This window comes from Lynx rufus, unplaced genomic scaffold, assembly GCF_022079265.1.
Source record: "Lynx rufus isolate CCGP_SWC_20201006 ecotype Redwood Valley unplaced genomic scaffold, mLynRuf1.p SCAF_5, whole genome shotgun sequence".
NCBI classification, from domain to species: domain Eukaryota; kingdom Metazoa; phylum Chordata; class Mammalia; order Carnivora; family Felidae; genus Lynx; species Lynx rufus.
This window is the reverse complement of record NW_025814867.1, coordinates 119,150,859-119,165,353: the sequence shown is the minus strand read 5'-3', so window position 1 is coordinate 119,165,353 and position 14,495 is coordinate 119,150,859. Positions and strand designations below refer to the sequence as shown.

The 14,495-nt window shown below is 37.8% G+C and overlaps 1 protein-coding gene across 1 annotated transcript in view; it reads left to right on the top strand.

Annotated features, from left to right (window-relative positions):
• Window positions 1-10,039: 10,039 nt before the first annotated feature.
• CHMP2B (charged multivesicular body protein 2B) overlaps window positions 10,040-14,495 on the top strand; it is a 30,536-nt gene continuing 26,080 nt past the window's right edge. The window contains exon 1 of the mRNA XM_047099735.1: window positions 10,040-10,286. Within this exon, the coding sequence (XP_046955691.1) occupies window positions 10,253-10,286 (34 nt within the window). The 5' untranslated portion in view covers window positions 10,040-10,252. The remainder of the gene's footprint in view (window positions 10,287-14,495) is intronic.

Below are 14,495 nucleotides of genomic sequence, written 5' to 3'. Positions count from 1 at the left end.
GCCTCTAAAATTTTAGCATAGGGATGCCTGGGTGGCTCAGTCAGTTAGGTATCTGACTTCAGCTGAGGTCATGATCTCTCTTGGTTCATGAGTTTGAGCCCTGCATTGGGCTCTCTGCTGTCAGTGCAGATCCTGCTTCAGATCCTCTGTCTCCCCCTCTCTGTCTTCCCCCGACGCGTGCACGTGTACTCTCTCACTGTCTCAAAAATAAACACTTAATAAAAATAAAATTTGAGCATAAGTGAATGAACAAGTGAAGAAATGAATGACAGAATAAACTTCTTAAACATTTTGATCTAGTTCCACCTAGTTTATCTTTCTTACAATAAAATTGAGTGATTTATTTAAATATGCATTTTTAAAATGTATTTCATTGTAAGCTAACTTTTGATTGGATATTGTTGACTCAATATTGCAATATTTATTGGACCCATATGTGCTAGATATATGAAAGATAAAAGAAAACGCAATCTGTTACTTAAACATTTAAATATGTCAGTGGTTAATACTATGGATGCAGCTTGAGTCCAAAATTAAATATCAATTACATAAAACTTTGATTAAATACTAATGTGCTATATCCCTAGGGCAGAATTTAGAACAAAGTATTAAACCAGGTCTGTTTCAATGAGAAATTTCATGTCAGAATTTGTCCAGATATCTTTTACTGCCTCTCCTAGGAATCTGCCAGGGCTGATATGAGAAAGCATCAAAAATACTCCTGCCAGATGAAGGCTAGATAGATTAACATTTTGTACACATCTAACCATGACATAGTAATAACAAGGAAGAGCATAGCACATTCATGTCAGTAAGGTCAACAGTGCTCTTTATAATGTTAGAGGTGTTAGGGAGGTGCCATTGAAAAAACAGTCTCCAACTAGAATAGCCCAACAACGTTATGTGGAACCAATGATTCATACTTGATTTAAAAATTAGTCTCACCTTTGGTAAGTAAAATGCTGTCCCTTCAAGATGTCCACATCCTACTGCCTAGAACCTGTGACTATGTGTTGTTAAATGGCGAGGGGGAATTAAAGTTGCAGATGGAATTAAGTTTGCTAATTAACTGACTTTAAAATAAGGAGACTGGGGCAACTGGGTGGCTCAGTCGCTTGAACGTCCAACTTCAGCTCAGGTCATGATCTCGTGGTTCGTGAGTTCGAGCCCCGCGTCGGGCTCTGTGCTGACAGCTCAGAGCCTGGAGCCTGCTTCAGATTCTGTGTCTCACTCTCTCTCTCTCTCTCTCTGCCCCTCCCCTGCTCATGCTCGCTCTCTCTCTGTCTCAAAAATAAATAAAATATTAAAAATAAAATAAAATAAAATAAAATAAAATAAAATAAAATAAAATAAAATAAAATAAGGAGACAATTTGGGAATATCTGGGTGGGCCCAATGTAATCACAAGTGACCTTAAATGTGGAAGAAGGGCAGAAGAGTCAGAGTCAGAGACAGATTTAAAGATGCTACCCTGCTGGCTTTGAAGATGGAGGAAGGGGCAAGTAGCCAAAGAATTCAAGCAGCCTCTAAAAATTGGGAAGACAGGGGGCAGATTTGCCCCTTGAGCTTCCAGAAGGAACACAGCCCTGATAAAACTTTGATTTTAGTCCAGTGAGATCATTTCGGACTTCTTGCCTCCATAACTATACAATAATACATTTGAGCTGTTTTAAGCCACTAAATTTGTGATAATTCATGACAGCAACAAAGACAAACTCATAAGCATCCTTCTGATAGTAAAACCAAAGGTAAGCATTCAGTAGAGAGATGAGGAGAAAATAGCTTCTGAACAGGCTCCCTTATAAGACAATAGCTTGTGCCCACTAATCTCTGCATAGTACATGAGACTCTGCATCTCCAGAGGCAACAACTATTATCATAAAAACTGTTGTAACCTATAAAGTCTCTTCTGATGTGACAAACCAATGTGCCTTAACCCTCTTAGTACTAGTGACTTTGCTTGTGGGGTTAGTTGTCATCATCCAAAATAGATTATTCTTAATTAGGCAGAGACCCCATTTTAATACTTCTTTATATCTCTTTATGCTGTATATAGAGTAGGCCATCACTAAATATGATTATTGATTGTGTTATCATAAGAACCTCATAATAGTCTTAGGTAGAGAGTAATCCCCAAACTGGGTGTAGATACATATTAAGAAGATTTCAACAAACGATGTCCAGGTCTTTGTTTATGAATGGTTATTTTAAAATTCTACAATATAAACATAATATTAAAATTTTTATTTTTATTTCATGTTTTGAAAAAGTGGCTTGTAACCTAAATTGTAATTCTCACAATTACAGTAGAAGTAGAGAAGGCGAGGATTAGCAATTCTCCTATTAAACCATGTAAAAACAATATAGTATTCTCTAGGAGTCTGAACATTATGTACATTCGGGTACTGTGTATCATTTCTGTTGTGTCTATCAATAAGTTCAGACTCAGGTAGTTTGGACATTCTTGTATGTCTTTGCATCAGAAATGTCTAAAATTATTTTCAAAATTGTTTTAATATTTCATCTGCTTTTAGGCATCTTTGAACTTCCAAATTACCTCCTTGAACATAAGAGAAACAGATGTATAAGGAGATATGTATTTTAATATATATGTAACATATTTTTAAATGAAGATAAATTTCTTAAAAAAAATTTTTTTTACATTTATTTATTTTTGAGAGACAGAGAGAGACAAAGCACAAGTTGGGGAGGGGCAGAGAGAGAGGGAGACACAGAATCCAAAGCAGGCTCCAGGCTCTGAGCCATCAGCACAGAGCCCAATGTGGGGCTCGACCTCACGAACTGTGAGATCATGACCTGAGCTGAAGTCGGAAGCTCAACCGACTGAGCCACCCAGGTGCCCCAATGAAGATAAATTTCTAAATTCAATATATTAATTATATTCCAGCTTTCCGAAAGATTACCAAGCATAAATTTACAGTCATAAATTCAATTAATTACATAATTTTATTAGTGGCCCAAAGTTTTTCAGCCACACATTGTTCATTGTCATCTAATTCTTGATGTACCTCTAATATCTGTATTGGACTTATAACTTTGTTAGAACAAAATTCATGTCTACTTTATTTTCACATCCCTCAGAGTTACTCACCAGCATTACGTATTTTATATAGTAACTGCTCTAGAAGTGTTTGTTTCAAGACTGAATAAAACAATGAAGAGAAGGCCACTTAAATGTAGCTTGAAATAGGCCTTACAAAAAGGCCACCTTATTTGTATAGAAAACACAATGCCTTTGTTTTAGTAAATTATTTATACTTACTAATTTACCAAATTCTAACATCCAGAACCTCTCTTAATTTCTATCCATTTGAAATAGAAAGTGAAATAGCTATTAAGGTTTATTTTATTGAAGAACCAAACCCATTACCCCTATATTGAAGTTCATTTCTATTTTGCTTGGTAGTAGTTCTGCACTCTAGAGTCCTTATTGGATTGAAGAGCAAATATATACATATGTTCTGTTGTGCCAGGGGGCACAAATTCTGTCTTGATTTACTCATGTGCAACTACTATTAACATTGTGAGGAATTCAGGGCAAAGTTTATTTTATTTTTCAAAAAGGATCATGTTGTTACATATTCCAAATAACACATGAACTCTCTTAGACTATAAAACCAATGATGTGCAGCCACACACATTTAGGGTACTCATTTAGCTTTTTCATTGACTAAATGTCTGACTAGTCTGACTCATTCTTTATGGCATATATTTTTAAAAGCAAGATTTGACAAAGAGAGAAATGAGGTGAATTTCTGGAACTATAAAGCATGGGTTCAGAAATTATAGAAAAAATTCTACATTTTAACGTTAAAACATAGTGAACACTCTGAAACATAGGGAATTGTTGCACGCATTGTTTGGCTATAAATGTACAAAGCTTATCCATATGTTTTGAGATACCCTCATTTGAGTGTTGTTGTTTAGTCAAGTAGAAGAAGCTGCCTAACTGCTGTGAATTTGGAGAAGTTGATAGATGGGGATCCTTGTGGGGATGTTGAACACTGAAAAGAGATGGGAGCCAGGAAGGGAAGTACAACAGGAGATCCTTCTGTAGCTTACCCTTCTCTGATAAAACCTTATATTCCTCTGTGAGTAAATGTTGGAAGGAGCAACCTTAGACAGTCCACGCTCTTGGCTATCCTGCCCCCCGAGCTCATACAACCTGTCTAGTCACCGTCACAAGGGAATTGACAAGCAGACCCTACAGCATTGCCTATAAAGTTTAAGCACGCTAAAAGAGTCTGTCCTTATATATTCTGGCTCAATATCTTACTAACTAAAGGATTTTGAAAATCCATTTCATTTCTCTGTTGGTTATCTACCTTTTATATGAAATAGGAGAATTTTAGAATTTGCCAATGATTATTTCTGTCCTACACTAAGTTGGCATGTTACTTATAATTTTGTTTATAAGTAGTCATACTTTGTACTGTAGCATTATTGAATGTAAAACAAAATAAAGTGTAAGGTAGAGAATGAAATGGCAAAATATCATGCAGTATGCCCCAATTTAAACCAAAGTGTAACAGGAAACAAAAATGGGGATATCCACACAAAATCCTCACTTAGACCTAAGATACAATTATTTATTGGTTTTGAACCAGGCTCTTTAGATGTATGTTGTTTATGGAGATAGATAATGTTGGGTGCCCTTCACATATAGGGGGGCTTGAAATTGAGAATGTCAAGTCAGTACAAATATACTAAATACACATGTCACTTTGGCATTAAAAATATTAAAATATAGAATAATATAAAGATGTTATTGCATTGTCAAGTTTAAAAAATATATGTATCTTTCAATAGGGAAATGATTGAAGAGTATGACAACACATCCTTTCTGAACCCAAGGAGCTTAGGATCTGATGCCGAGGAGAAAAACAACAACACAAAGAAACTAGCAATGTATCTTCTTAGATAATAAAAACCAATGTTAGATACACATTCCTATAACAAGTCTATTATAAAAATAATGGAATCAAGGACAAGAAAAACAGATTTCTTTTTTAAATTAAGGAGAAAGAAATAGACTAAAGGTGGGAAGGTTGATAGAGTGAAGGTATCTAGGAGTGAGTGAATTTCAAAGTAAAGACATTACTCGAGAAAATGGAAAGGTTAGCTGGGAACAATAATATAGGTAAGCAATACCTTGTTACTGCTTATTATGTGCTTAGGCCTATTCTGGGTGTTTTATATGTATTAGCTCATTTAATTCTTTCCACAGCCAAATTAAGGTGATATTATCCTGATTCTATATGCATGAAATGGACATGGAGAGGTTCAGTGATTTGCCCCAGGTCTAATTAGCTGGAAAATGGCACAGTTGGTTACAGACCCAGGCAGTTTGTGTCCAGAGTCAGCACCCTCAACCTTGACATTGTACACCTCAAGAGCCAACAGGGTAGAAGAGGGCATCCATTCAAATTATAACCTAAGATACAAAAAGCCAGTAATGGCAAATATCCGGTTTTCAAAGAAGAGGAAACTATTTTATGAAATACTGTAAAAAAACAATATTAAACAGATTATTAAATTATGTTTTGTTAATATTTGGAAAAGAAATCATTGATTTGAGTATTTTATTCATTGAAGTGAGTATTTTAATCCTCGGGTATGAATTATGCCAAACTCATCTCTTTTACCTTTATGGTTACTGTAACTATAAAGCATGAATATAAATAAGACAGGTATAATGTACCTTGATTTTAGCAGAAATGTCTTTCTGTCTTATTAAAAATCACAAAAATCTTCAAAATCATCTTAAAACTGAAAGTTAAATAAAATCTTGATGGTTTCATATAAATGGATTCAGACATAACTACAATGCCTCAAAAGTGCTTATAAGTGAATAAATACAAAGATGAGTGGATGTCTTTAGTGACGCATGAAAAGTTTCATTTGGGGGTTTTTAGGTTAAAATTATCCATCAATCAAATACAGGATGGGGAGGACTAAGTAGGAATTTATATTTTTAAAAAAGTGCAAAAGCTTTACTTAACTAAAAGTTTGATATGATTCAAAGAATGGTAGTCAAAAATGCTAATGCACTTAAGGGGAGCGCTATCAGAAATATGGTATCAGAACAACAGAGGTAATGAATGGATGGTATAATTCTAAGATCACTTCTAAACAGTTATGTTCCACCTGAGTGACACATAATGAAGGGAAATAGGAGAGCAACCTGGATGGTAAAAATTTGGATGCTTAATGAATAAACAACGGAAGTTTAGTCTGTAGAACAGATGTGTGTGTGCATGTGTGTGCCCACATGCATGTGTGTTCCAGACTAAGTATTGGGAGTATGTTGATCTCTTTTTGAGAAACAGGCCAGCATGATCTGATCCACATTTTAACAGGACCACTCTGTCTGCTATGCTGTGACAAAAATGGAGTGACGTAAGGATAGATGCAAGGAAATAACATAGGCAGTAATGATCCAGATGAGAGATAAAGGTTACCTGAATCGGGATGATTCAAAATGATGAAATACTATGTCTTTTTGGCTTTAGCATAACTTTAAAGGTGAAGCCAATAGGATTTGGTAGTTTGGTAGTATTGTCTGCAGGGTGTGAAACATCATATGCCAAGGTACTTTGGCCCGAGCTATATGTTATTCAAATAAAATTCCAGATTTTAAAGAAACCTTAGAAACTTTCTAATCAAGACTTTGATTCTTTAAAGGAATCCTGTCTACAACATGCTCCTGCTCCTTGAACACTTCCTTGACAAGGAATTTACTAACTCACACAGCACCCATTTTGGAATAGCTCTGGTTTTAAGCACTCTTTTTCTTACAAGGAGCCAAAGCCTACTTCTCCATGATGAACAAATGTGATAGTATGTTTTATAATAAGAAATATATATATTTGATCTTCATCCTGTTTTTGGCATAGAGCTCCTAAAACCCTTGGATTTTTCTAAGGGATAAGAGTGAGATAAGGTATCTTGATATTCATGACAAAGCCTTTTCAAACCAACCTGACTTTATGTTAATGAGGTGACTTTTGGAAAGCACTTAAGGGTGGGGATGGTCACTAGGGAAACCAATATTGTAGTTTGGGTGTTGGAACTTTCAGTCCCATCCCTGCAACCTCTGGGGAGTAGAGAGGGGTTGGAGCTGGAGTTCAGTCACCACTGTCTGGTGATTTAATTAATCATGCAATGTAATGAAGCATCTGTGAAAACCCAAAAGGACAAGGTTGAGGGAGCTTCTGGGCTGGTGTATCAGAATGCCTCTATGTGCCGCTGTGCCCCGGGTTTCAAACTCCAAAGGGAACAGAAACTCCTGCATTCAGAGCCTTGCCCTGGTTATATCTTCTTCTGGCTGTTGATTTGTATCCTTTAATACATTTTGCAATAAACCAACAATCTAGTGAATAAACAGTGTTCCTGAGTTCTATGAGCCTATCTAGCAAATTAATCAAACCCAAGGAGGAGCGTGGGGAGGATGGGAATCTCTGATTTATAGCTGCTCAGTCAGGAGAACAAGTAACAACCTGGACTTATGGTTGCCATCTGAAGTGGGGGCAATCCACAAGACTGAACCTTTAACCTGTGGAATCTCCAAATAGTATCACTATCTCCAAATAGTATCAGAACTGAGTTGAATTATAGAACACCTAGGTGGTGTCTGAGAATTGCTTGGTGTGGGGGAAAAATACACACACATTGGAATTAGTGTCAGAATTGTAACAACTGAATGAAAAAAGATGAAAAACCTGGTAGGAAGGTGGATAAAGAAAAGTGGGGAGGAACTGTATTTGTTTCTTCACTTCAAGCATGGTATGTGGCATTAGGTTTGTAATAAATATTCTTTGCTATCTGGGCAATTTGGAAGAAGAGCATTGGGTCATAATGATATGACCATAGGGTATTAGTTCATCATTTCTTAATGAGATTTCAAAAGAATCAAATTAAAATGTTTCCTCTATCCACTATGCTTATATATGTGTCTTATTGATTCAGTGAGTTTGTTTATGACGATGGTGTGTTTTTTCATGATAGTGGTTTTAAATAAATGGAAAATACCTATGTATTCTAGTTTTTTAGCTCCTTGGTATCTCAGCTTCTCGGCTATATTTAAGTGTACGTTCCCTTTAAATAAGGAGCAAATACAAAACATACTGGTACAGTTTGGTCACCAACTAATCAGAATGGATGCCAGCCAGTCTGGTGTGTATCAGCTAAATATCTGCCTGCTCAAACTATGGGAGAATCAAGCTATTAGAGTGGTGAGTTTAAATACTACATATTTTTATTTTGTCTTTATTGTAATGAACAAGCCGTGTCTTTAGCTCCTGCTGTGCACTTTTGGAGGATCTTCCATATGGTTGCTGCTAAGTATTTTGGCATTTTCCCAACTGTTACAATTGGGTCAGTGGGGGGGATTGTATAGGAGTAATAAAACAAGGGTGACTGCAGCAGGGAGGAGTACGATTACTACACACATAACAGCTTATTGCCTCATGCATTCAAGCACAGCTCAATGCCATTCATTACAACAGGCAGCCAGGGTAAACTGCCTTTTGCCACAGAGTTTACACCAGAAAGGCCAGGCTTTGGGCGCAGGGACTAAGTGTTCTTGTTTACATTTTTTCCCCGTTTCCTTACTTCTCCATTTTCCTATAAAATCTAGAATAATTTGAAGGAGTAAGACAATTACAGTTTGCATATTACCATGCCATTCTGAGAAAGTTTCTTGAACAGTCTCTTAGCTAAATTTTAGCAACAACAGAAGGATTCTCAGTGGCACTGAGGATTTTGATATGAGAGAGAAAAAAATGGGGAGGTGAAGTCTGACTCCCACAAACACTTAAAAATCCTTGAGACGTGATTCATAAATCCAGAGATGACTAATAGTATTGACACTATTCCTGGAGTGTTTTCCCTGACAGAATTGACATGAAACAAAGGCTACTATCATTTTTATCCTATGGAAGGCAGTGTTGCTTAAAGCACTAACAGATTGGAAGGAAAAAAGTTCACAGCAAAATTAATATTCTAAACAGTAAAATAATACATTAAGTTGAAATATGCGCGCGCGCACACACACACACACACACACACGCTTAAGTAAAACAATGAATTTAAGGTCTTGATCCTAAGATTGTATTTTCCATATTTATGCTTATACACATAAGTATTCTTTGAATAATTTATTATGCTTTTCCTTTAGGGGCTCCTCCCCCCCCCCACATTAAGCACTAATATGCAGCTATATAGCATTCTAATAGGTTCACAGTACAGCCATGATTTTTTTTCACGCAATGGCAAGAAATCGAGATTTTAAGAAATAGAATTGGAGACGTTTAAACCGGTAGGCAAACGTGTGGATTTATTTTTTTTTTAATGTTTCCAGCCAAAAATTGTAAATACCAAGTGTTGCATTAAAAAAGTTGCTCCTTATTCCCTTCCTGCCCCGTCATCCTCAAGCTTAGGAACAGTGTACCCAGAGACACGCCGGGTGGTCAGATCCATGGGCCCAGGACTGCAGGTGAACGCCTCGAGACCCATGGGGGGCTGCGCCGGCCAGCGCCACGGAGATCGCCGGCCCCTCAGGGCGGGAAAGAACGTGAACTTCGGGGACAAACACCGCTGGGGCACGGACCACAGCAGTGCAACCAGCCCCTGCACTTAGGAGAGCACTGATACTGACAGCAACGGGATGGTCGTAAACCAACTGGTTCCGGGACGACCCACACTTGTCCTAAAACGCTGGGGAGCCCCACTTCCAGCTTCCCCCGAAGCAGGGAGGAAAGGGCTAATTAAGGCTCATCTCTCTCTGTATTCGGCAGGGAACCCAGGCACAGAAGCTTCCCGGCACCGCTCACGGTCTCCCGCGCTCTGATACCACCGCAACCCCCTCCTGACACGCCACACCGCGACCCCGCCGGCGGGAAAAGCGGGCAGCAGCTGAGGTGAGGGCAGAGGCAGCAGCTTCAGGCGCCCCAGTGCGCAAGCGCGCGCGCCTAATGCGCAGGCGCCGCCTAGAAGTGACTTCTCCAAAAAGTGTCTTAGTTCTCGGTCACCTGAGCTCGGGGGTGACTCGGCTGCGGTAGGCTTCGCAGCTTCCCGCCCTCCGCGGGTCCTGCCTGGTGACCCCTCCCTCTTCTCCTGCCCATCGCTCCACCACCCCAAACCCTCCAAGGGCCTGTCCTTTCCGTTCTGCCTTTTCCCAGTAGCGGGTCGGACCGGGCCGAGCCGGGCAGCCTGGGCGCGGTCTCCGACCATGGCGTCTCTCTTCAAGAAGAAAACCGTGGATGGTGAGTTCAGGCCGGGCCGAAGGGGCCCAGCTCGGCGTTTCCCTGGCGTGTTTTGGGGGCTTCCGGCCACGATTCTTTCTGCTGTCCCTAGGGGCGGGGCTGGATCAAGTGGCCCCACAGGTGACCGCCCTCGTGCGTCACTTCTCTGCTTCCTCATCTCTTCTGACTCGCCACACCTCAACCTCACCTGGGCAGTCTGGCTTCTCTCTGATAACACGACACACACCACCTTCACCACCCCCACCCCCGCCCGGTTTTTCCTTTAGCGAGGTGTTGAGCATTTTAAGGAGACAGGATTCAGCTGGCCTTAACTGTTAGACTTTGATTTGGTCAGTTCCTTGTTGGTTTGATCTGTTGGTTTGTTGCTCCTTCAGTTTGTAGCTGTACTATTTACAGACGTATGAACAGGAAACCTGTACTGAGCTGGAGGATGGTGTAACAGGCTCCAGTTCCAAAATGAACCTGGGTCTGGGTCGTTTGGCCCTAAGAATATCCCATCAAAGAGATGTGAAACAAATGCTTTACTGGCTCCAGTAAAAATATAAAAGGAACCTAAGGAATGTGCCTTAGGTTTAGTTTTCATAATGTGTTTTTCCTTCCCTTTCCTTGTCTTTTACTGTCTAAAGTAAGAGATGTGATATGTATTATCTGCATAGAAGTTTCCATTTTAAGATACTCGCATTGTTTTGGACATTTAGCTCCACGTCATCTTAAGAGGAAAAAAGTGAATGTAATAGAAATATACAAAATGGTGTTTATTAGCAATTACTGTAATGTATATTTATATAACACTGATTAGTTACTCTTGATATTTTCATTGACTGCCATCAGGAATCAAATTCATTCAAGCTATTTAAAAATCGTGTTTCCTATTACATGTTGAGTCTAGGTTGCTGCTGGTTCAACTAAAGAATCACTTCTTTGTAAGGGTCTAACTCTGCCACAAAAGGAGCAGTGGTAGCTAGACAGTGATTGGTACAAACAGGGTGCTGAGTCCAGACCTGGGGTAACTCCTTCTTTCCTTTGTATTGACTGTTCCAGTGCCAACAACATTATTTTGGTGAGGATAACAAAGACATCATTTTTACTTTGCCACTCTACCCATCACTTCAACACATAATGTCATTTTAGCCCTCATTTAGCACACAGCATAATACATTTTTGCTTAACCTGAGTGGGTAAAAAAAATTTTTTTTTTCTTCAATTTATGGACTTTTTAGTAACTAAGAAGTACCATTTACAGTACCTGGAACACATTCCAAGTAGGTATAGGATGTAGTACAATTATGAAGGATGGATTTTATTTGAGAATGCTGTCTAATCTTTAATGGGGTACTTCCCACCGCCCCCCCCCAACACACACTGTTTCAGCACCAATATTGTGGTTTCCAGTTATTATATAGTACTTCAGGGGAGAAAAGGTTTTTTGTTTCAGTTTTATACAGTGAGAATTGACTAAGCAGAGGAAAGGAGTTATACCTTTGTTACTGTGATGTTACCAATTATATTTTTAAAAAACATTTTAATGTTAAAGGCCAAACAGCTTTAATTGCCTAATACCTGTCAAATATTTTCAAAGACAAAAATATCAGTTCTGTATTCTCATTTCTGTGCTTCTTGGTGCTTTTGGCAGCCTAGTGACTATTGTGCTTGAAGTATATAGAGCAGAATAAAAAAAACACAGTGAGGATGTGCAGTGAGGGTATTTAACTGTATACTCATTTGCAGTTGGGTTAATTCATCCAACAAATAATGTTTTTTGCTAAAGAGACTTATTTGTGAAAATAAAGTCTTAAGGACTTTAGCCAGGAGCTATACTACTGATTTAAAGATTTATGTGAAATTCTGAATGTAAATTTGCCCACCATGCACATTTACTATAACTACTGCTACTACTTAATATAACTGCATATTTGTTTTTTTTTTACATTATCACGTCAATTCAAATCACTTAATGACTTTTTAATTATATATTTGTACTTTCATTACTTTAATATAGAGCTTTGTTGATATTTTTATTCCTTGTTTTATTAAAAAGGTGTTTTGTTTTGTTTAAAAGGTGACAGCATTCTTCTTAGCAGTAATGAGGCTATATATTATAAAATGTAATGTATTTTTATGCATGTCTCCCAGATCCTTGGACTCGTTGATTATTGATCATAAGATCTTTTGCTGTATGCTGCCTTTTTATCTGTTTCAGCAGTAATGAAATTCTGATATATAAGGGAAATATGTAACTGCTTATAGATCTGGAGAATAATTGAATCTTTTTGTCTCTTTGGATTGGCTGGAAGAGTTGCATACTATATCATTAAAGACTACTGCACTTGTAAATTAAAAAGGGAGACAACATTACAGCACTTATTACTATTCAGAGTTATGTTTAATTCATTTTTGACACAAAGATGAACAAGTCTCTGTAGTGTATACTTTGTTACAGAAATTAATGAGAATTGTACCTCAGTGCTATAGAAGAGAAAGATTCCTTTGAACTTGAAATTACAATTGAGTATTTGGTTTTCCTTTTACTGATTTTTAAGGTATATACATAGGGTAATGTGTGTACAGTGTTTTCCCCCCATGTGGACTAATAGTGACCTATTTATTGAAACTAATTATGAACCTGTAAATCAGGATGCATTGAGGATTTGTCATAAATGGACAACTAAGTGTGTCTTTTAAAAAGTGAAATTCTTTAAGCCATATGTGTGTGTGAGTGTGGTGTGTATAATTTTGTCTGTTACCTTCAATAAAGACAAATTTGAGGTCCTATTCTAAGCCAGCATTGTGTTGGCATTTCGTATACAGCATCTTATTTAATTCTCACAAAACTTTTAAGTATTATTATTATTCTCACATTATAGGTGAGGAAATTGAGATACAAAAGACTAAGTAATTTGCCCATGGTCACACAACTTAGTGGCAAAACCAGGACCTCATCCCTTGAGTATTATCATTGGTATTTTCTTATTAGAGATCCTATGGCACGATTTAATTTTGCTGTTCTTGCTAGTGTATGGAATTCTCAACTTTTAGTAGGCACCATGTAATGATAACCTTTTGTCTGGGAATCAGTCTCTTTTTCTCTTGGAATTACTGGTAGAACTCTATTTTTAACAGTGTTAGAACTAGAAACAACCTCCTTTTGCTGACGCTCCTTTGAGCCAGCATTTCTGAGGAAGTATTTTCCAATCTCTTTCTGCTCTACGCGTACACCTCTTGAAGGAGTAGTGTTGTCTTCTATCTCCACCCCTGTATTTCTCAGACACTTCCCCCCCCTCCCGCCTGTTCTATAGCAGTTTGCTTTACATCTTAAGTGATAAGATCTTGCTAAGATCATCAATGACTCCTAGACTGCCAAATGACCATTTTTTTGGTAATCATCTCTTGGGTCTACGTTTTGCATTTCTTTATTGAATAATTTCTTTATTGAATAATTTCTTTATTGAAATTCTCTTTTGGCTTCCATGAAACTCTTAATATTTTCCCCAAATTCCTCTGACCACTGTTTTTTCTTTTTTTTCTTACACATTTTTCTTTTCTTTTTTTCCTTCTTCCTCCCTCCCTCTCTTCTTTCCTTTCTTCATTTTTTTTTTTTAAACTTGGTCCTTAAATGTTAGTGTTCTTGTTGGTTCTATCTTGGGCTACCACTATGCTAATTGTACACTCTCTCCCTGCATGATATTATCCAAACTCCTATTATTTTAGTTATTACCTAAGTGCTGATGGATCACAAATTTGAATCTCTAGTTATATTTTTCTAAGTTTTAGACCAACGACTTACTATCTCCACCTAGATGTCTCAAAGTACCTGAAATTAAAGGGACTCCAAACAATTCATCACCATCTCCTTGAAGTCAGTTCCTTTCCTGAGTCTCCTCCTCCAGTGTTGCCAGGTCCTGATTTTGCCTCCTACCTTTAATTATTACTAAGTTTTGCTCCTTTTGCCTCTTAAATATTTGACACACATGATTTTTCACTGTGTGCCTGCAACTTCTGCTCTAATTCAGATCCCATTTACCTTATACTTTATTACATCACCTTTCTGCTTTTCTTCTCTATAACTTCATAGCTCTTTAATTGTTTATCTACAGAGTTGCCTTGTGATTTGATCCACCTGAAATCTGAATCAGACTATGCTACTCCCCAGTGTGAACTCCTTTTTTATATCACTGGTACCAATAGGATCAGTGAGAGCTCTTTGATAAG